The following is a 24,042-nucleotide window of genomic DNA, read 5'->3' on the forward strand; positions in this document are numbered from 1 at the left end:
AAAATGTGCATATCATATATAATATATATATATAAGCAATAATGTTATCTAAAATATATATATATATATATATATATTTTTTTAGAAGCCAGTCCTCATCATGGTGCTACATCATATACTTGGTCATTAACTGATAATTACATGATCATCAAGGTTTCCAGCATCGATCTTCCATGACTTAATTATCCAAAACCACTTGACTCTAGAAAACAGTCACTTAAAATCCCTGCCACCTCCCCACAACCTTTCATTTTCCTTCCCCTTCTCCCTGGGGAAGGCCTGGGGGGTAGGGTGGGGGTGTGGCAGGCCCAAATGGGGTAACTTCTTCTCTGCATAGAAAAAGTATTCTGATAACACTTTCAACTATTTTACCAAAATCTAAAATAAAACATAACTGCCTTGTCTTATCACTTTTCACCTTTTAATTGAACTGCTCCAACCTTCATGGTTTATTGTTATCACTGTTTCTCTTTCCACTCTTATTTCTCTCAGCAGAGATATAAAAGTCTCAACAGCTATGTAGAGATAATGAGGCAATAAAGTTATCTAAGATGCGAACGTTGTTTCTATATAGCTAAGAAACTTTAGTTTCATAAAAATACAATTTAGGTTTTTAAAAATATGGTTTAACTTATTGAATGGTAGCTATGATAACAATATTTACTTCATAATTTTATATTCCTGAAATAGATAAAATGCCAAAACTTGTGTTATTAAGGAATTAGTTACACAGACCTCTCCACAATGTTGACCTGAAGGATCTGCAAGTCAGTTCATTTCTTACAGGACTTGTTTGTTCCCTTTAATTCAGCCTGATCATCTCATGTAGGGTTGGGCACAAAAGTACATATCACTTCAGGTAAAAGTATCCTCGTACTTAAGAAATACTCATTTCCTTCAGTGAGCCAAAAATTTGCAAAGACTTTTTTTTTTATACCAAAGGGTGTAATGTCATGGTGCATAATTAGATTCATCAGCTTCCTTTGTGCCCTAGGTTGTCACTGGAATAAGATCTGCTACCTGACACAGGATTTGCTTTTCAGCTTTGACTAAAGGCAAATCTTCCCATTATGGAAAGAAGGCCTACTTTTTTTTACTTCTCTATAGACATAGGTAATTTAAAATAAGAATCATTTGTATAACTTCATGTAAATAGTATTATAAGAAGTAATGTCCTTATAAAGTTATAAAATAAGCCATACTTATTGTAACATGAAATACTTCTGAACTTGTTTCAGTTTATATTCTTGGAAAGAAAGAGTTAACAGTATATCTGTATCACTTTTCTCCTTCTGTTTTGACCGTGACAGATCTCCTTGTAAATACTGACTGAATTTACTAGATAGAGAATAAATGAGGATCCTGCAAGAGTTGCTATATACTGATTACTGAACTTGGAATGCTGCTTGCAGGATATATTTCTGGGAGATTTTAAATTATAAATAATCCTGCAATCTCTACAACTCTGGGCTGCAGCTGCACTGAGGAACCATTAGTTATATAACCACTATAGAATTTGAGAGGCCCTAAAACCTACTGAACTCATGCTTTTGGAAAGCAAAACACATCCTGATAGAAGGGGATTTGAGAGGCTGTGTGTGATGAAATGGATTCCTGCATATTAAATGGCCTATACTACTGCTCCTTTTATATCCTTAGTGAAACATTTGCAGAGCTTATATTGTAAGTGAGTCTGCTGATGTGGGCGTCTGTGATGATGCAATTTGTGCAATGTTTTACTTTTTAACAATTAAATCTTCACGAAAGTTCTATGAAGTAAATAACATGCGTTAGAAGGGAATTTATGCTATCCTGATAGGAGCAGTAGGAAATGTAGAGCTGTAGCAACTGCGTAGTTTTTACTGTGCATCAGTGTGCTAGGTTCCTAATTAATTCATTTATTTTGCAATTATCCAGCATGCAAAGGACTATTTACTGTGAAACTAATAAAGCTTAAGCTTCAGGATTCTTCTTTTTCATGAGCCCAATCTAAGACGTTGGGAGAGTCCTTAGATATGTTCACATGCTCATGTACTCGTAAATTATGCCAAAGTAAGATTCTTTAACCATGATCAGTTAAGAACGTTGTCTTTCGACTTCAGTCTCTTTGATGTTCTTTCTTGTGTTGGGTGGTATGGAAGGGAGCTAGCAAGGTGGAAATTCAAATAGGGATTCACTTATTTGGGGTCTGTGGAATATGTTTCCATGGCACAGTATAACTATACTTATGTATACTTGTAGTTAATACTTATGTATAATTAATGCCAGTAATCCTAGTATACAAATGGGTTTTTTGAATAATCTTCTCAGTGTTATGATAACAAGGAAGGTCTGAAGACAGAGTTGGTGCCATAGCATGCAGCTACCTTATGGTGCCCAAAACCTGAAATCTACTGACAGAGGAGGAGAAACAAGGTACAAACATTCAGGATTAGTAGCTACTCTGGAAAATTCTCACAAATTTGTATTTCACATATTACATGAAAAAATGTTAATAAGAGCTTTTTCAATTTTAATATAAAAATTATAAATATGTACCAATAACAAGATGTGAAGCTGAAAGAAATATCAATAAGCTAGTGATAAGAAGAAACATGTTAATCTAACATGTTAGAGAAATTTATTCTTTCTGTAGGAAATTGTGAAATTCTCATAAGAAGAGATACACAGAGACTGCAGCCAAAAAATAACCAAACACATAGGATAAAGTATTATAGAAGTACTTAATTAATAAAAATGCTATTTCCTTGGATTTTCTGATAATTTTGCTATGAGTCCACTTTTTTAATTAATAATTTGTCATAATATCTTTACTCATTCTAAATAGTTCACATCTGTATTTTTTTGTATTTGTTATTTTGTTCTATTTTTCTTTAAGAAAGCTATGCTAAATGTTGTGGCCCAGAATCCACCCATGTTTGCAATATATTCTCCATAGTTTAGACATGAGTAACTTATACATACATGTTTAAGCCAGGACTCTATATATATAAAGAATATAATATCCTTTATCCATTCCATTGGGCTTCCTTTTGTCCAGATAAATCAATTGTAACAGATAGAAAAAAATCCAATGCTTTGCAGAAGACCATATCGAAATGTGAAAAGGATAGAAAAGGGCAGACAGTTCAGTTATTTATTCATCAATTCTATTGAGGGCCAAATTTGAGGTTATTTTGTTTAAGTGGGAAAATAATGCAAATTCCCTAGTGAAGGCCAATATGCAAAATATTTTCTTATTGCTATACATTCATTAAACTGATGTATGTAATCCTTCTTGATAAATATAATTTTATGTATGATTTAGAGTATTTCAAATAAAAGTTCTGAAAATGTTTTTTAATGATGAAATTATGAACATAAGTTTGAAGATTTGCAAAATCCTCATGAAAAGACATGAAAATGTCTTTTTCAAACTTTAAATATAACCTGTCTTTATCTTGTAAATGGGATATTACCATGTGGTGTTGTTTTAGATGTGTGAAGAATTTAAACAACTTATTTCTGAAGGACAATTTTCTTTTTTAAAAGTGTAGAACTATTCTAATCTGGATGGTCAAGAAACAGAATTGAAAGCCTTTTCTGCAATAGATAGCAATTTAGAACCTATTTAAGAAAGAAAATGACCAATCCAGGTAGACAAGACTTGAGTTTATTTATACGATTCATATCTCCCTTGAAAGGACATTTACAAACTTGGCTTCAAAAATAAAAGAACTTTTGAATGACAAATGTTCACGTTTTAATTTCAATATTACAGGTATGCTTTTTTGTGATAAATTATCAGTTGAAAATGTTCCAGTGAAATCTGGTAGCAATTAATTTAACACTTCATATAAGAAATAATAAAACATTTATTTTTTTCAAGTCTTACATATATTACTTAAAATAGATACAAAGTTCAATTTGTAATTTTTAAATTTTACTGCTATTTCAAGCTATCTGAAAGAAAATACCTTAGTGGAAAAAAGTGTTTTGATTGTTTTTAATAAGTATGACTTTTAAAACAAGCACTGTTATTAACAATTCACCCAAACGTTATTAGCAATTAGGTAGGTCAAATAATGTATTGTATTATCTTCAAAGAAAAAAATAATATTTGTTGGGCAGGTGCAGGTAAAATATATTTGGAGACTATTATAATATGCAACTGAGAATCAAATTTAAAGTGATTGATTAAAAAGTATAACATTGAACAAATTCATAAATAATGGTTTAGTTTCCATTTTTTAACATTAACCTTCATGATAGAAGCACACTGAAAACAATGAGATGAGATAAGGTAGTAAAAAAATTGTACATCTGATTGTTTGATTGATGGAGGCATCCATTTATTAAAATAGCTTCTCTACACATTTTCCTGTCCAAAATGATGAACCTGTTTATTTTCTATATATACACAAGTATCCTGTGAAATCCTGGACTCTGATCAGAAAAAGGTTGAGGTATAGCATTGACTAAAGCATCAAAATGCATGATGTGTTTGGCTGAAATTCAGCAAAGTTACGGTCAGTAGAGAAGAGTTGATTGGAGTGTGCTTCCCAAAGTCCTCCAGGTTTTTGCCCTCTGAGAGATTTGTTGGCGACATCAAATAATTGAACTCTTCAACATCAATATATACAAAGGCATTTTATTATTAATCAAAGAAAGGGAATGAGAGTCATCAGAAATTACTTTATTTTTTCATAATACATATATTTATTGCCATGATAGTTCTGTAATTGTCATAAAATTAGAGTCAGATGGAATTCAGAGACACGTGCAAGTTTTGGAAATGGACACATAGATAACAGTATAGAACTGTACATAAAATAATTACAATTTATTAAACACATTATTCTAGCACATCCCTGATGGATGGGAATGAGCACCATATCTTTTATGAATATATATTTTCCTCTTTTCTTTTTCTACAGCACCAAAGAAATCCAAATAGGAAAAGGAGAGATGAAAATTGGGAATCAAGAATAAGGCCTGTTTCCATCTCAGCCACACTGTCTTATATTTTTATAATATCCAAAGCTTTGTTAAGTGATTCTGTCCCCACAAGGGCATCAATATTTCCTGATTGGTACATATACATGTAACAAGTTGTTTTCTATACCATCCTTATTCAAAACTTGCATGTGGCATAAAATGGGTTGCTGGCACCAAGGAATATTTTCTGTTGATTTCATATGATCTTTAACCTAATCTCAGCCAAGGAAACAAGCAGGACCAACTTCAAATCCAAACTTCTGATTCTGATCACCAAAGTCATTGATCATTACATCAACAATAGGTACTTGGTCAATTTTCGGTGTACTGATTTCAATCACAGTCTTTTCATAGCCTTTTCTGGACTGTAAAGTTAAGCAGAAATAAAAAGTTACACAATCATTTCATATTTTTAACATGTTATTTTTTTCTTAAGCCTTAGAATAGAGGTAAGTGGTAATAAAGAAGAGCACAGAAAAATAAATTTGCCATTATCTATGTAGTAATTAACTCTTATCACTGATGTCATATGTAGCTTTAAATTTTGAATATTGACAACTACATTTAATTTTTAGCTGTAATTATTCAACTATAATACTCTAATATATTGCATGGTTGGAAACAGCCTTATCAAAGTGATAAATACAATTTAAAATGAGAACTGATGTTGGTATTGGATCATACCCCTATATAAAAATATAGCCTTACCATTGTAATCAAACAAGATATATACATATATAGTCAAGTTTTCTTAAGAAAAATTTGAATACAATATATGGAATTATAATGCAAGAGGTCAACAGTGAAAGCATTTCTGTTGTGATCTATTAATTTTGTGAATAATTATCAACACATCACTATTGGGAAAACTCAAACACTTGCTCCTTTTCATATGCTTTATTTTCTTTGACTTACATGTACTCAGCTCATTTTGCTGAAGGCATGAGACTGTTTAATTGTGACTTCAGTCATCAGCCAAAACAATGAGCTTTTTTAGGGTGCTCTATGGGTCAATTTCTTATATGGAATTTCCATATGTGTGAAAAAGACAGTCCAGAGGATAAAAATAACAAAATGATAGTAGCTGCCTAATCTAGTGTAAGTAACATAGTATCAATCAACAAACTCCTTATCAACAAAATACAGGGATAAGAATTATCTGTAGTATATCTCACTTCAGAGCCATGGATTAAGGAGACAAATGAAATCAGGTTTTTGATTCTTTTTTTCTATAACTACTTGTAATAGTATTCAAATATCAAGAATAATTCCATAAAAATAACACAAAATCCTAGATTATCTTCTGCTAGGGCTTTAAAAATGTGTCTTATGTATGCTTCAGAATTTCTGTGTTTGTGTGTATGTGTGCATGTACATGAATATTAATGGTTTCTGATACATTATGTCAGTGTTAAGCATCAAATCTTAATACAACTGACATCTATTTCATGAAAGAAATCTGACTTAGGGCCAGCTGAGCTGGTTCCCCACTGCTTCTCACGTCTGTGAAGGAAGGCAAGCAGGATTACTCACCGCACAGCCATCGTACAGGGCTTTGATGTAAGGGCTGTTGTCATAGGACATCTCCTCGTCATTTGATCCCAGGAAGCGGAGTGCTTTGTTATAACTTCCTGATGACATATCATACCAGGCTGCTGACTGATGACAGTTGTAGGTGAAATTTTGCCGAGCAGAGGCAGTCAGCAGTTTGAGGAATGTCATTTGCACCATATTAATGGAATTGCCTTCAACATCTAAATAGGACAGCTGGGAATAAAAGGGTAAAAAGACAAGTAAAGACTTTTTTTCTTCTTTTATATTATTAAAGAATAATATCACAGTTGACTGCAGTAAACTGTGATCCTAGAAACATGTGGATGAATCAAGAAACCCATTTTTCACTTAATGAAAGGAAGTGTGGATGGAGGCCGAAAAGACCCAGAAACAGGATTTTATGAAATTAGGATTGTATTCCCACCTGAGGTACTGTATGCCTACTTATCTTTGAAAAAAATCACTTTTTTCTATGATTCAGTTTCCTAATCAGTAAAAATTTCAAAACAAATGATCTTCCTTCCAGGAACTCTTCCATTATATTTGTGTATTTTTTTTAATAAAGAAAGGTCAAAAAGCAAATCAATGAAAACTGAGGAATTTCAGTGCAATGCAAAGGTTAACTACTTTTATGTCATTTGATATCTCCTCTCCTTAAACAAAATTCATAATATATCTACTTGGCCCAAGTTTTAAAACATGTTTCTCCATTTTTTATTTTGGGGCCCTAGTCTTCTAAGGCATTTTTGGTCTTCTAACAAACAGATCTGCCTGTTTATCCATTCTTTATAATGTACATATTCATCAAGGTATCAACAGCACCAAGAATAATGCCTGAAAAAATGCAAGTGATTATTCATTGAGTCAGTACATACTTCTTTTGTATTTAGAGCAAGAAAATAGTCTTAACTGCAAATTATTAAAAGCTGTCTTTTTTATGAAATTCAAAAGTTGTTTTATTGGAAATAATTGAAATAGCTAGGGTCAGCTGAAACAACCTAAACCTAGATTTAAAAAAATAAGAAATTCATGCAGATTACAGTTCAAGTCAATATAAAAGCAGTGATCTGTGGACTTCCTCCTTATTGTTTTTACTTAGTCCTTATTGAGTCACAGTTCAGATGATGAGGATCTTTGCAAAATGAAAGAAAAAAGAAACTTATTTGGGAAATGAACTCTAAGGAAAAGAAACCAGAACAGCAAAAACACAGTTCTATTGTATCTTTTTAACATATTTTAGAATATTTAATATGTAAAGTGAAGACTGAATGAGATAATTACGTCAAGTGGAGAACTTCATGAAAAGTTGTTAACATGTGTAAGTTCACAGAGGATGATAATCATATAAATAGTCATCAATGGAAAATGATAGCTTTTTAAAAGAACATTAAACAAGTGAATAATTATCTGAATAAGTGAAAACTGGATTTGAATGCATTCTAGTTAATATTTTACACACATATATATTTAAACAACTTCTCAATACAAACATAGTTTGGGTATCTAATCTTAAAATATCTTTAGAAAATTATTTACTGTGAACTGGTAATTACAGGGAAATATCTAAGTAAATTTGTGCTATACTACAAATAAAAGTCAATCAGTTCACTTTATTTCCAGAAAAAAAAATTTCTTTGTTCCAAAAGTTCTTATTGAAATGGAGAACAAAGAATAAATTAAGTTTCAAGCCAAAAGAAATTGAAGTAGTTGGAGTTGGAGATACTAAATATATATTATTTTCTCTATACTGGATATTGCTGATGTAATCTATTTTATGATGTCTATCTCAGGTACTTAATGAAATGCATAATTTATTCGATTATATTATTTTAGCGAATGTAGTGTATTTCCAGATATTTTGATATAACAATACTAGACTTCTCTAACACCACAGTGTTGTAAGAAATATAGATGTAGCAAACTATATTTCATGAAATAAACAAGGAATCTTGTTTAGTATAATTTAGGTTTTCATAGTTAAGATCTAGAGATATATAATTTGAGCTTAATTTATGACATTCAAGATAAGCCATTACATGTTGAGGTAATAACATACCAGCTTTCCTCTCTTAAATTCACTAAACCAGCTTCCTGGTTTCTCCTTTGGCCATGATGAAATTCTCACCTGTTGCAAAGGAATAGGACAAATAGAAAAATTGATAAAAGTAAATAAAAATTATGAGCAGTATTGTTTATTTATATGTCAGTTATTTTTGGTAAGACTAAGGTGCTAAAGATCCTTTAAAATAGTCTGCCCTGGATTATACAAAATGACATAAGGAGTAAAATTTGAAATAGATTTTACGACTTTCTGAAGATTGAGTCATATTTCTCTGTTTTCTTTAATGGCTCAAAAAGGAGAAGATGGGGAGTGGGGTGATTAACCTGGTAAAGGTATGCTAAGGACTGTAGGAGACCCTGGTGGAACTCAGGTAACCCTTATGAAGGAAACCCTTACAATGCCAGTTGGCAACTGGCGGCAAAGCAGGTACCATCAGGACTCCATAGCCAAGGGAGGCGTTCTGAAAGCGCCTAGCCAGTAACTCAGGGCAGGATGCCACGGAAAAGTCACAGGCATGAAGCAAGCCTATTCATTTTCTGCATGGAAGAATGTTTAGAATCTTTTATAGACCTGCATTTATAGTTTTGCTTTGCAAAGACCAGCAAAATGCAGTATATAAGGCCTCACTCTAGGGAATTTGAGTAATCAGTGTAAGGGGAGACATTTTCCACATTCCTACATTTCTGGAAGGCTAGAGGAGCTTTACTTCTGCTTTGTCACAGGCCAACTGTGGTTGGAAAACGTAAGGTGCTTTGTCTCCTTCCCCTCCCCTACCCACCCTTTACTAACAAACTTAGTATCTCTCCTGAAAAGATTAACCACACATAGCTACTTGTCTTGTCTTCTAGAGGTTCTGTGTCTCTATGTGCCCACACGATTTATTAAGAAGGATGTGATTATTAAAAATACAAATAAAGGCAAAATTTCCCAACTATAAAATGGCTGGAGAAAGAAATTATGTTATTGAAAAATATTTCCTTGTATTATTTCGCCTTTATGTTTAAAGGTCAATCTCAAAAGCTAGGTGAAAATCAAGGAACATGTTTGAAAAGACTGACATTTAAAAAGTATGCAAGTGTGGTGAATACTATTATTTTATGGAAAAGATTAATTCTTTATAAAATTGTATGCTTTGAGCGTAATATACAGCTGTGAGTTCTGCCATGTGGTAATGAGAATGAAGAATACTATACATGCACTAAAATTTGAGAATCAGCTGTGTTGTGTCATGCAAACCCATAGAATTTTAGAGAGCGAGCAGGTGCATAGAGAATACATCTGGGTGAAATATAGAGGAGAGAAGTATTTGTTAACTCTGTGCGTCACTTTGGTGCCTTATTCGTGTTTATGCAAATGAAATGCTGTAATTACCCTGTAAGAAAAGCAGATAAATGAAAATATGACAGTATAATTTTCCTGTTTAGTTCAATATTGCAAAAACATGGCAGGATCTGTCAACAGTCACCACCAAAACAGATTGGTACTTACTCCCTCAGATTTTTTGTCTGGATAAATGCAAGTCTCACCACCAGACGTGAAATTACAATAAACTTTGAAGGAATCTCCTGAGCAACCTTGGTTAGGATCAACCCAATATTCACCTAGAAGTAGGAAAAAAAATATGTCATAAAAATACATGTATATAAAAAAAAATGAATGTACCTTACATCAAGTTTTATTGTAAAGAGAAATAAGGAAAAATGAATATTCATAGACATTCTTCCCATGATTTCCATGCTTTTGGTCATAATGGGCTTTATGTTCAAACAGTTGAAGAGTGAGTAACCTTTTGTCTTGTCTACCTCACAGCTTTGCAAATGCCCCCACACACTCTACCTAGAATGCCCTTTTTTATTAGCTTGCCAGTTACTTTCAGCTTAAATGTCACCTCCTTAAATATTAACATCCTATATATTTAAAATGTAATCATTCCTTAATTATCTAAAAGCCCAGTTTTTCATAGTATCTGCCATACTTGCTATTATTAATAATTATGTTTTTCTGTTCTTTATCATAAGGCAAAACAGCTTCAGGGCATTATTACTTCTGTTTATCTATGAATCTCTGCATGAAGACAGTACCTGGCACTGCTAAGTAAATAGTTAATCATAATTAATTAACACAGTAAAGAATTAATAAATCTAGTTATTAAATGAAAACTACAGGGAACTATAGTCACAGTGAGCTAGTTTTCCATCCCCCCCAAAATTACAAATTTTTTCTCTTGACTGCTTAGTTTCTAATTAATCATATGTTGATTTATAACTCAGCACATGCTGTCATCTCTTACATTTGATTTTCAATTATGTATGATTACCTTAACTCGTTAAGAAGTCTGAGCCATTCTCTTTAAAATCTCTGAATATTTGAGCTAAAATTGAGCTAAATACATATTTTTTCAAATAAACATATTATAAATTTGAAGACCTTGAATGTCAGTTTGTACAGCACTCTTAATAAGTACCTGTATTTTAGTTTTAACATCATGGGCTTGATTAAGAGAGAAGATTTTATAACATTCTTCCTTTATGGTGCTGATTGTTTATGAATAGCATTAAACTTTTCCATCTGTCTTCAGTTATTTAGATCTCAGTTTTAAAATTAATTCTGTGATTGACAGTACAAAATAATATTGTTGTGAATGTAAAAAGGGGTAAAATATTTCCACATATATTGGGAAAATTAAAATCAGATAAAGATCTCCCCGTTGTTAGTTTAGTAATTATGTGAGTCTAGTCAACTAACTTAGGACACTTGAAAATGTTTCATTTGCAGAATGGGTACATGAAGATTTTGTCACATAGTAGGTCTATTAAATTATCCTGATCATCACTACAAATAAGCTGTTCACAGTTGTCCTGGTTACTTGTGGATTAATGAAATAAATTTTTGCCCAAGTTATCCTAATTCTTATATTCTGTCCATCAAATTATTGTTAACATAACATGTCAAGTATGCTTCAGTTATGCTATTAATAATGTTAATTTGTTCATATTAATGTAGAGTAGGTTAGTCTTAGGATATAAATGATTATACAGTAATATACACATATGTGTGCACATATGAAAACCCATCCTGTGAGTTATTACAAGGCAAGATGCATTTGTGATATCTATACTCATCCAAAGATGGTATTGTTATAATTTCATAAAACCTTATACAATAGACAAGGATTTTTCATAGATCTTGAAATATCAGTGTAGATGGTTTTTCTGTCTACAAGATTGGAATTAATAATCATTTGCTTTAGTTTTATTTAGTGACTATATTTACATTGAACTAGAATTGATAAGCTGACAACACACCTCAATAACTTAGAGTCTCAGTACATTTGCTTTGTCACGTATTATTAACATACCATCTGGGAAGTCAGGATGGCTGAGTTGCAGATCTTTGCAAGTTCGGGCTGGGTTGTTCTGAGTACCCATTGGAAATTTCATGTGCTCAATGTCTTGTTTCAGGGAATGGAGGGAACCAAATATCTCCTCCATTCCATCCGAGTAATCAAGAATGTTATCACCTGCATCTGCTTGCATGTTGTCAGTATGTCTTCTTGTTTTTTTGGGTGACAAGATTGGTAAAGGTTGAATGACTTCCCCAGGCGGACCCTATGAAAGAAACGATGTGCATGTAATTGTTTCCTAAGGTGAAATAATCTGCAGGTATTATTTATTACTGGTAATGTCATTGTTTTAAGAAATTATAGTTGGCTTAGCTTTTCAATGTTTTCCCTAATAGCTGCTTTTACATAAACTTTGTAAGTTCTTTTAGAAAGAATCTAGGAGAGATATCGAGACAGACATACAAGTCAGGTAATTTGTGGACCTTTTGCCATGCAAGTAATTCATCACAGATTTGTGTGAATATATATTATACATGTTACTTTCATATTTATTAGTCCTCATTTACATGCCCTAACTCCACAACCAAATTTTAGTCTCTCAAGATTAATATACCATTTAAATGTTCTTGTGCTATCTAATGAATTGTCCATTATGCTTGATTATAACTTATATTATGAAACATTAAAATTCTAAAAATACACATTAGCTTGTTTCAAATATTTATGACTTAAGTCTCCATACATTAGCAAACTTAAATGAGACCAAACTTGAATTTACATATGTGTAAGAGCAGAACTACACCAAACAGTTAATCTGTATTGTTATGGTTGAATTATGTCCCACAAAAATTCCCACGTGAAAGACTTAAGCCCCTGTAGCTCAGAATAAGACCTTATTTGGAAATGGTGTTTCTGTAGATAATTAGTCAATAATAAGAAAATCTGATGGCATTAAGGTAGGTCCTATTTTAATATGACTGGCATCCTTGTAATAGGGGAAAATTTGGGCCCAGAGACACTCATGGACAGATGATGTGCAGAGACAAAAGGAAACTGCCATCTACGGAGCCAAGGAGAGAGGCCTCAAACACATCTTTCCCCCACATCTCTCAAAGGGAACCAATGATGCCAAAACTTTGATCTAGGACCTCTGGCCTCTAGGACTGAAGAAAATACATTTCTATTGTTTAAGCCACCTAGTTTGTGGCACTTTGTTTTGGCAGCCCTAGCAAGCTATTATACATATAGTTTGGGAACAAGTTCAAGAAAGGAGACTAAATTTTTTCACATGGATTCATCACTTAATAGCTGTGTGAGGTTTGGAAAATGTCTGCATTGATAAACGGTAGGTATTATTATTGCTTTATTATTATCATAATATAAAATAGGAAAAAATGCCAAGCAGTTGAACTTTTGTTTTTATTCTTAGTGTCAAGTATAAATGTATTTTTGTGGTATACAATCAGTTGCTTTTATGAAAATGTGACATAAAAAATGATTTTCTTAAAAAAGCAATGGAAACAAGGTAACCATAATATATAGTGAAGGTGTCTTTATAGATTCAAAGAGAAAAATCAATTAAATGACTGATCTTGACATATGGACCTGATACATAATATCATTACTATTTCCTAGAAAATCAGCACTTTGACAGAATGTACTTTTTTCATCCTCCTTATAGATTCAGGGAAATCATTGGCAGTCTCGGGATGCTAATTGCCAGAACATCACTCTTGCTACAATGCACTTACCGGAGGCCCGGGAGGCCCTGGAAGCCCACTGTCACCCTTCTGGCCAGCAGGTCCCTGTTAGAAATAAAAAGGAACAAGATAAATAGAGAACAAGCTATTTGAGCAGCTTTACTCAAAAATTAAAATGCCAAAGGGAAAGGTACTTACGGTAGAGCCTTTGGTACCCTTTGAACCTTGAGGACCCTGGAAAATGCACCGGCAAAAGTACAGGTAAAAATCTGGAGAATTTGTGTCTCTGGTATGTTTATAAATTTACTTTATATAATTCTTTTGTCTTGTACTTACTGGTAAGCCTGGAGGACCAGGTGGACCTATGGGACCAGCAGGACCTGGAATTCCCTATAAAGAGAATCATCCATGCTAAAGAGTTTTTCTCAGCTATTGCATTTTCATGTTTTGCATAACGACACACATTGCAACATTTGGAGAATGCAAAAATCTGTTAAGAATAGCCTAAAGTTTTCCATTGTGAGACTAAGAAATACCTTTTGCAAGACAATTTGTACTCTTTTTTTTTTCCATTTTGCTTCAATATCTATATGTGTATCTTTATATTCCTGCAGCCTTCAGAATAATGATTTGTACAGTGCTGGGGATTCAATAAATGTATAATTAATTTTTGAACTATAATTTTTGTGATTTCTAACTTGTCATATTTTTACTTCCTCTGAGGTTAAATAAATTTTGTTTTGAAAGCACCACTGACTTAAAAGATTAGAATAAAGGTGCTTTAAATCACTTCCTTGGCCATGTTTAAATGAATGTGCATAGGTGTGTCTGTACTATGGTACAGGAGTATGGAAGTAACTTCTATCTTTACTTACTCCATCCCCTTTTGCTCCTGAAGATCCCTGAGTCCCAGGGAGTCCTCTGTCACCTTTTTCACCCTGTTCTCCAGGTGGACCAATCAGGCCAATTAAACCAGGATGTCCCTTTAGGAGGCAGAGAAAATAAATTTTAAAAATATATAAAATACAACCATATATTAAATTATAGTTATAAAATAATTGCACATTAAATTTATGAAACATAAAAAGTAAAAAAATCCGGATAGAACCTTTAATCCTTTCTGAATGGAATATAGAATTAAGAACCTCTTTCCCTTCACCGAACAGAATCACTTACTGCTTACATTAAGTGAGACCTTTAGTAAAGGTTGGCAACATTATGGATCAAAATGCTTTGTAAAAATATCATCTTCGGTGTTTCACCTTACTTAAAGGAAATTTCCTCACCAAAAAGACCAAAAATGACCTTCTATGATATTGGTATAATAAACAACTGAAAATTCTTTATTTTAGTAATCATCGTATTTGAATGAAAGGCATTCTTTAAGAAACATTTGGAGACTTAAAAATAATCCAAAAAAATATTGATGCTATTCTCAAAAAGGCTATTTTCTTTAATTATTTGCTGAAACTCAGTATATATCCTGGGAGATCAAATTACCATTTGAAAGATATTTTAGCTTAAATTTTTTACTTCATGTCAAAAACATAAAAATGGGCATTTTGTTATTCCATCTGTCTATTTTCTGAATAGTTATTTTAGTACAGCCATATGCTTTCTCCATATGGTTCCTACAAAGGGACATTCAGAAAATATAACACTGAAGTCTGGTATGTTTTTCACTATTTATATTTTTTCTATCCTTCAAATTTCATCTGGAAAGTTAAGGATTGATAAGTTTTTTCCCTGGTTACAATAACAAAAATATCCTTTGAAATTTCCTTTGGAGTGATTTTAATCTATAATATTATTGCCACTACTATTAGAATATCAGAACTGTAATAATACATTCTTTTATTCTCACCTTTTCACCCTTGGAACCAGGGTCACCTTTGAGACCAGGTAATCCAGGAGGTCCCTAAGTAATGAGAAATAATAGAATAGTTATGAATTAGAGAATCATATTACTAACCACAGGATAAGTTTGGTTTTGGCAGTATGATAGAATTAAAAAAATACTAATTAGTGTTTATTTTTCAGGTTCTAAATAACTGTGTGTTTAAAACTCCATGGTTTAATATTTAACCATAAGAAAGCATAATACTGATAATTTTGATTAAATAAATATGAAGTTAGAAATAGAACTTGGTTTATATAGTTTTCAAGTTTTAAAATGATAAATTTTACAAGAAGGGATTTCCAAATTACACATAAGCTCAATCAAATATTTCAGTACTAAACTCAGATCAAAATTTACATTATTTCCAGTAACATTTAAAAAAAACTCAGTACGCTTTTGACAGTCAACTGATCCTTGAGAACCACTTTTCCTAAGTAAACTTCCAAGACAGTGTTTTTCTGAATTGAATGCTTATCTAAATGATTATAATTGCTGAACTGAATCTCTTATCTAAATGATTTTTAAATTTATCTAATATTGCTAAATTATTATGACAATTGTGGCATGATTTTAGCAACCAATCCTTATTCTTGATCCCTACCCATGGAAATATTTCTACTGATGACTTTTTTTTATAGTTTACCTTTTTAAAAAAATTTTTATTAAGGTGTGATTGATATACACTCTTATGAAGGTTTCACATGAAAAAACAATGTGGTTTCCACATCCCATACCCCCAATGCAGTCACTGTCCATCTCTACTGATGACTTTTTAACAAACTTTTAATATAAAAATTAGTATACTCCAAATTGCAGACAATTGTAAAATTGTAAGTGAAACTATGCAGGAAACAATTTGTGTCAGAAGTATGACTGACACTAAAAGATGGTTTTTAAGTATGTAGTAGGGAAGCAGAGCCAAGAATATGCTATGAAATGTAGGTCACTATGGCCTGTAAAAAGTAGGGCATCCAGAAACAAAGGAGAAATGTTCATATGGTTTTTCTATGAGATTGGCTTATTTAGACCGAATGGATTATTTAAGTAATAATTTCAATAATGATTTTTAAAATGTCACTTAGAAAGCAAATTGTTTTAAATTTTACCAAGCTATGGTGTGAGTCTTCACTATTGCCTCTTCTACAGGCCACTTGAGTAATTTTCTCCCCTCTTCCTACACACTATTAATCTTCAGTGTGAAAGAGCATAGTAAGTCCATTCCATTATTTTTGTGAATTTAAAGCATTAAGAGCCATGGATCTCCTCCAAGCAGCATGATGTAATATGAAACATATGGGCCCAGAATTGGATAGACCTGGGAGAGAATCCAGCATCTCTTATTAGAAATTTAAATTAGCTAACCAAAGAGAGCTTCAGTTTTCTCATCTGTAAACTGAGGATTATGATTTTTCATCACACGGGGCTACTGTGAGATTGAGGAGATGATCTTTTTCCATTCCTTAGGTTCTCAAATCTGCTTCTCAAATTGAAGTTCTGAACGTTGGGGAAAGTAAGAATAGTGCTAGAGTAAATTACTCCTGTGTAAAAATAGTGTTTTTGGCTATTATTGGATATATTTATAATTGTTTTATTTCATGAATGAATTTGAAATTCTGTTAGTATTGATACAAAAGTGAGCAATTTTCCTACACCTTCTATTAACAATAGATAAAAATCATTTTCATAGAGAGTATGTGAAATTTTAAATGTGAATGTGCCTAATAAAATTCTTCTAATACGGAGAAAATTTTTATCCTCAGATGTATATTTACATCAATTTCGTTTAGATTCCTTCTTATATAAAAGTAAACAATTGTGCCACTTTGTTAAATCTCTGACAGACAGAAAGGAAACTACAAAGAAATTACCAAATTCACTTTCAAATGTATTTCAAAGCTAGGTTTTAACATTGGACTTTGATCTCGTTTGCTAATATCTTTTCATAGTGGATATCAACATGTGGTCCTCAAACCAGCAGCATTAACATCATCTGGGAATTTATTAGTAAAGCAAATTCTTAATCTTTATTCTTACCAACTGAATCTGAAATTCTGCATTTAGAGACCAGCAATCTGTTCCACAGATTTGATAATCTTTAAGGTTTGAGAAATATGGCTCTGTGGCATTAGGTACCAAATCCAGTTAAATCAGTATGCAAATCAGAAAAGCAGAAAGGATCTCATTTATGTTAAAAGAAAAATATTACCTATTTAGTTCTACTTGTTCAATGAGTGTGTAACATCTTCCTATGCTGACAGATAGTAACTGCACTAGCGGAGGGTGAGGATTTAATAATAGTTGAAACACTGTGTTGTATATACTTGGAAGCAGTATAAGATTGTGTATCAATGACACTTAAAAAAAAAAAGAAAATTAATGGAGTAGATCTTGTATCTACTCTTTCCTGATTTTCCAGAAATGCCTGATGAATCAACAATTAAGAAAATAATGTTGCCCACTAGCATATTTGAAGGAGTAACATAAATAAGTAATGGAAACAATCAAATAATTTCTTGAGGTCATCTCACTATCAGGACAGATGCCAAAGACTCTGTATGTTAGAATAAAGTGGCATAAAAAAGCATGAAGAAACAGTTCTAATAAAAATGTAATTGCATGAAAGTATCTTATACCTGTACCAGTAGCAGAAAACATGTAGGAATATTGGAAACCATGTAAGAATATTGGTTAAAACTGTCTTATAAAATTGACCAAAACTATTTAAAGAGGCCAGATTTTTTTTTTTAAGATCTCATTTTACATTCCAGCTCTTTCAGGCATGTGACACACTTGACAGAAACTTTGCTCTAAATGGAAGAACTGATAGGAATGTTACTGGCTGGGCATCAATATTTCAGTCACTGCTTCATTCAGTCTCAAGTCTACCACTCATTAGTTAGGTGATCTTGGATCTATTATTATCTCTAAGCTTCATTTATGAAAATATTCTAATAATAATAACTGTGTCAGAGTAGGGTGATAATGAAAGAGAAACCAGGCCTACAAAATCACTGTGTAAGTGGTAAAGTATAATGTAAATGCTAATTATTAACACTCATTACTGATATGCTACAGATGGTTGCCAATCAACTTTGTCCTCCCATTGTAATAACAGAAGGTAAATAGTCAAAAAAAAAAAACACTAGAAATTCTAATTGCTCAGGCTTACTGAGAAATACATTAGATATTGTTTGTGTTTATTATGCATTTTAAGTCATTTCTATAAATATTCATAAGGCAGAGGAAGTAAGTATTAATTCCTCTAAGATAACAATCTCTTATGAAATTACAAACTATACCTAAGGAGGAATTTGCCAGTTTCATGTCATTTTCATTAGCTGGAAATAGAAAGTGGTAAAGTTATGATATTAAAGTAATTATAAATAACCCTCTGAACCTGTAACATATAAAAAATATCAACTCTGCATATAAAAATGTTATTTCAAATATATGTATTTCCTATTTCCTCTTTAGGATACTGTAAATTGAAAAACCTTAGGGAAATAGATAATTCATAAGAAATAAAGCGAAGAGGAAAACAGAGATGATACTTTTTTAAATGTGGAGAATACACAAACATTTCCCCCTGTAGTATGCTTTACAGAACATTTGCTTTGATATGCATTTCAAAACTCTAGTGCATTGCAGCTTATCAAAACTGCAGACCTTACACTTTATTTAGAATGTAATATTGTGAAATTATGCTTAATTTGGTGAAAAGCATGCTTTATTGTTTAAATCTGCTTAATCATTATGGAATGCTACATATCTCAATCCTGTTTACTTTAAATGTAGCATTAAAAAAATCAAACTTCAAGTCAACAATCCATTCTATTTATTCAAGCATTTGTTGGTTTGAAAAATAATGCTATCAGATATTTTATTTATCAGTATGTGAAAATAAGGTATGTATGATTATAATAAGGTAAACTTGTTCAAAGATAAGTAGTGAACAATTTTTCAGCAGCACTGGATCAAAGAGTTTCTTAAAATGAAAAAATAGGAAAAAAATAGAAAGCTTAAAACAGATGCTAATACTACCTTCAAAAAAAATAAAATAGAAATTAGTGTAAGATTATTGAATCACCCTAATTTTGAGTCTGCAGCAGAGGAGAGAATGTAGCCACCATCACTATTCTCTTTAAAATACTCAGTTTTATTCCCATTTAATTTTGTTGAATATTTATTCAAAAAGTCAGCAATTCAATTTAAACAAAACTCAAAATTCTTTATGTAATTCTCATTCTTGCCCTTAGCTTTCTTTTAGCTCTCACATGTACTATTTAACCTCACTTCCATATGGTGATCCTGAATATATACATGTATATTTATGGAACTTAAAAATTTATATATTTATAACATTTATATTTATTATATTTTATATTTATTTATTATAAAATTTGTACAATTATAAATATATGTGTATATAAAATTCAGATATAATATATAATACATAATATACCATGTATATAAAATTCTTGCATCTAAAGAATCTTAAACTAATTTTTACCATGGATATATCTAACTTTTAAAGTAAAAAAAAAAACAAAAAACCCCTGCACTATATCTGAACTCCAGTAGGACTGATTACATAGAATTGGGCAGACACCAAACAAATATTACTTTAAGAGTTTTAAAAGATCTATTTCATTCTACTCCAAAGAATTTCCACTCCAAAGGTTAATATAAAATTGTTAAAATGTTACCTATATAGGTAAGAGATGTTCTGTCAGATAAGAGTTCAATTGTCTAATTAGGCAGCTGCTAAACTGGAATGCTGAAACAGAGTAAACTGTATTTATTGAGCAGTTAAATTGTATTTAAAAGTTGGTGCAAAGAGGAATATCCTGGAGGTTTTGTCTATCAGAAGGCTACAGTAAGAAGTTACAAGCAGCTTCTAGAAGGGAAAAAGAGACCCAGTACGTTTGTACCAGAATTCTTGTCATAAACAAGCTTCTGAAGCATGCAGAGACATGAAGGAGGGTGTGCAAATATTTATAATGATAATGAGGAAAAACACATTACGGAGAAAATATTCAGATGAATTTCACATGGATTAATTTCAGAGATTTATGCAAACTTGTAAGAGATTTGAAACTTCTATTATTTTCACCTCCACATTTTATCCATATGTAGGCCTCTTTTCTTTCTTTAATGATCTTACCATACTTACCAGAGAAGGATTCCCTGAGGAGATGGCATTTTAACAGTTCTACTCTGAGTGTATCTAGCATCCTTTGCTTGATTCTACAGTACTTATCACCTTATGCTTTAACTGCTGTGAGCAAACATGATTGTATTTGTTAGTCTCTTCCATTTGCTTCAACAGGCTTTCACTTGCAAACAAGTTCATTGATTATATATATGAATAAATGAGGTCAAATTTAGTTATTTTTCACTAAAAGATGAAGTTTATTTTTCAAAACATTTATCATTATTTCATTAATTTAATAATTATTTGGTGCTATTAGTGTCAATTAAATTGTCTAAGTGTTTTACAAATAACACAACTAACTTAAGAACCTTATGGGGTGGTGGAAGATTTTAATATTTGCATTTAATTCATTTAAACTTCCTAACATTGTATGAGAGAGATACTATTAATCTCATTTTATAGATGAAGAACCCTAAGCTTAAAAAAAAAAATACAAAATAATTTCCTAAAGTCAGCCAGCAAGTAAGGCAGCATGAGTTTATTTTAAATCAGGGGCTTGGCTCAAGAGTTGATGATGTTAACCAGTAAGCAGGATATGTTATATCTCACTCTGATCAAAAATCACCTACTAAGAGAAATCTTTGTTAGCTGAGTTGAAACTGCCATAAAAGGCCTCCTGAAGACGACTTCGCCTTCCATCCTCACCTCGTGAAGACCAAGTCACATTTTCATTAAAATTAGCTATCATGGGCCTACTATTTGGCACTATGAAAATGCTACAGTATATAAATTCATATTATAAGAACTCTGATAGAACAAGCAGCCAGAGAAAGGAATGGCATCCATGCTGTCAATTCTGATGCTTTTCACCTGGCTCTGCTTCAAGGAGCTTGTGTTGTTCAGCCCCCTGCTCTGTAAATTCACGTTTACTTAAGAGTCAGAGATACAAACTTTTGTAAGCTGGAATTAGGTGGTATGTCTGAGGTTTTTTTTTTATTTTTAATATTATCTGAAGGAAATCTCCAGCATGCTTTTTTATTTCATCTGGAGAAAGGTCAGAATACTTATTGGAAAATCTGATATAATAAGAAAAAAATCTCTGGCAAATTTTAGGGTGACATTAAGGCAAAGTGGTTTTTTTCCCCCTCAGGCTCTATGCAGGCAGGAGTTTACCATATCTAAGGAGAATATTCCCTAAAAAGGGGTGCAGATCCTGCTTCAGGCAGGCCCTTGTTCTTATGCCTATGGGGTCACATGCAGATTTGATAGTCTCCTGCCTAAAGTCACTTGAAATTTAATAACTTCTATCCAGTTACTAAAATAAGTGATCTTTAATTTTTCAGCAAAAAGTTAAAAAAAATCTAACACTTATGAAACATGTGCTATATTCTGTGGCATTTCAAAATTCCTAATGAATCATTAAGATTGTGAGTACATTTTGATGGCTTTCTGCATATGTATGTATCTCTGAAGTAATTAATACATTCATGATGAGGGGTATTCTTGTAAAATTTAAATTGCTATTTGTAAGAATTGGATTATTTAAACTAATATGCATCACATTTGCACAGTGCCATATATCTACATGCCATATATACTATATATACTGTTTGCTGCTTTGGTTATTCCCTTTACATGTATCTATTTTTGGACAATGAAGTTCAAGTATCTCTACCATAAAATAGAATCTATCATCTAGTAAGCAATGATTTTTAAAGGCAAGAGTTGGATTCTAATTTTCTGTCCAAATTTTGTAGAGAGAATAACCTTGGCTCCTACAATAAACATCTATGGCTAGTCAACTAAAAGGTTTTCTGCATTTCCCAAGCATGTAGTTCACATGTTTCTCAAGCACTATAAAGTGTATGATAGTAACCAAGCTTCAGTGTTTCAATAATTATACCTTTTTTCACTGAAGGGAGTTAATGTTTTATCTTTCAGCCCACATGACTCAAGAAGAGAGTCATTTATTTGGTGAAGGAATTACTGTATGCCTGTGCCAACATTATTCTTTTAAATCAAGTGCCAGGAAACTAAGTGTAATTGCATGCATTTGGGGGGAACTGTCCACATTTGGAGAACAACTGGCAGAGCAATTAATGGCATTTTATTCATAGTACAAATATAATTTTTTCTTCCAAGGGATATAAGAAAGGAAAGATTTTCTTATCAAGGGGCATATTTTCCACATAACCTATTAACTAAGATTATTTTCCTCTTTTTAGGTCTGAGTTATACATTTCCTTGAATACTATACAAAATATAAACCAACTTATAGATAAAATTTCAGAAATTCTAGCTGATAACTAATTCTGTTTCTGGAACTATCCCTTTGTAAACAACAGAAAAGATGCTACTCACCAAAGGACCAGGTGGCCCATCCTGGCCCGCAGCTCCAGGGAGGCCTTGTTCTCCCTACGGGAATAAACGTGATTCCTTTTTATATTAACAAAAAAAAGTAAGTATTTCTTTATTTTAATTTTGGAATTAAAACAAAAAAGAAAGCAAAATCACCTATGAATTCCGTGACATGAAGAACATCTACAAATATTATAAACAACTTTGAGTCTTTTCACAGGTACCTGCCTTTGTGCACACACATGCCCACATATGTGTATGGATGTAAGTATAAAAATTTTACATATTTGAGGTCTTAGGGTTTAGTTTTCTCTTCTGCCTTTATAAATTAGAATTTTACTGAGAAGTCATTAAACAAATGACATACTTAAATATTTTAAGAATACCTGACTTTTACAATTATGCAATATTTACTGAAGGACATCCACACAATTTTATGAAGTAATTCTGACATAAAATTTTTTATCCATAATTGCTTTAGAAATGAAATGTTATTTTCAAAATGGCATCGTGTAGCATAGATGCTCACCACAGGGCCTGGGATTCCCCGTAGACCCTCTGGACCGGGCTTTCCGGCAGGTCCCTGAGGACCAACTGGACCAGTTTTCCCAGAAGGACCTTCAGCACCTGCTTCTCCCTGTTAGAAAATAAAGTAAGTGAACACAATAATGAGAAAATATATTTTATTGTTTGATTAAAAGTACTGCAAGAGATGTTCAAATATGAGCTTTTCAAGAAATATGTTTCATGAAATACATTTTACCTTAGATCCTTTTTCTCCTTGTCTTCCCTCTGCACCTGAAGCTCCAGGAGGACCCTATAAACAGAAAATTGGATTTAAAATACATATCACATATAGAAGTAATGTAACTGAGGATTTAGCAAATACCCCAGGTTAATGTGTAACAGACTCTAACATATTGTGACTTTCTATTACTATTTAGCTTAAGAAACAACAATAAAAATTGAAACCTTTCTCATGTACAAATTCTC

General features: G+C 32.1%; 1 protein-coding gene across 3 annotated transcripts in view; it reads right to left on the bottom strand.

Annotated features, from left to right (window-relative positions):
- Nucleotides 1–4,654: 4,654 nt before the first annotated feature.
- COL11A1 (collagen type XI alpha 1 chain) overlaps nt 4,655–24,042 on the bottom strand; it is a 214,931-nt gene continuing 195,543 nt past the window's right edge. For 2 of the 3 annotated variants that reach the window (XM_036996455.2, XM_036996454.2), the window contains exons 55-67: nt 23,813–23,866; nt 23,579–23,686; nt 23,053–23,106; nt 15,501–15,554; nt 14,512–14,619; nt 13,973–14,026; nt 13,835–13,870; nt 13,688–13,741; nt 11,952–12,201; nt 10,082–10,194; nt 8,588–8,656; nt 6,511–6,744; nt 4,655–5,342 (exon numbers count right to left, since the gene is read on the bottom strand). In XM_036996455.2, the coding sequence (XP_036852350.2) occupies nt 5,196–5,342; nt 6,511–6,744; nt 8,588–8,656; nt 10,082–10,194; nt 11,952–12,201; nt 13,688–13,741; nt 13,835–13,870; nt 13,973–14,026; nt 14,512–14,619; nt 15,501–15,554; nt 23,053–23,106; nt 23,579–23,686; nt 23,813–23,866 (1,335 nt within the window). In that variant the 3' untranslated portion in view covers nt 4,655–5,195. Of the gene's footprint in view, nt 5,343–6,510; nt 6,745–8,587; nt 8,657–10,081; nt 10,195–11,951; nt 12,202–13,687; nt 13,742–13,834; nt 13,871–13,972; nt 14,027–14,511; nt 14,620–15,500; nt 15,555–23,052; nt 23,107–23,578; nt 23,687–23,812; nt 23,867–24,042 lie in introns of those variants that run through there. The other variant, XR_012130262.1, reaches the window with a different exon arrangement.

This window comes from Manis javanica, chromosome 4, assembly GCF_040802235.1.
Source record: "Manis javanica isolate MJ-LG chromosome 4, MJ_LKY, whole genome shotgun sequence".
Classification (NCBI taxonomy): Eukaryota; Metazoa; Chordata; class Mammalia; order Pholidota; family Manidae; genus Manis; species Manis javanica.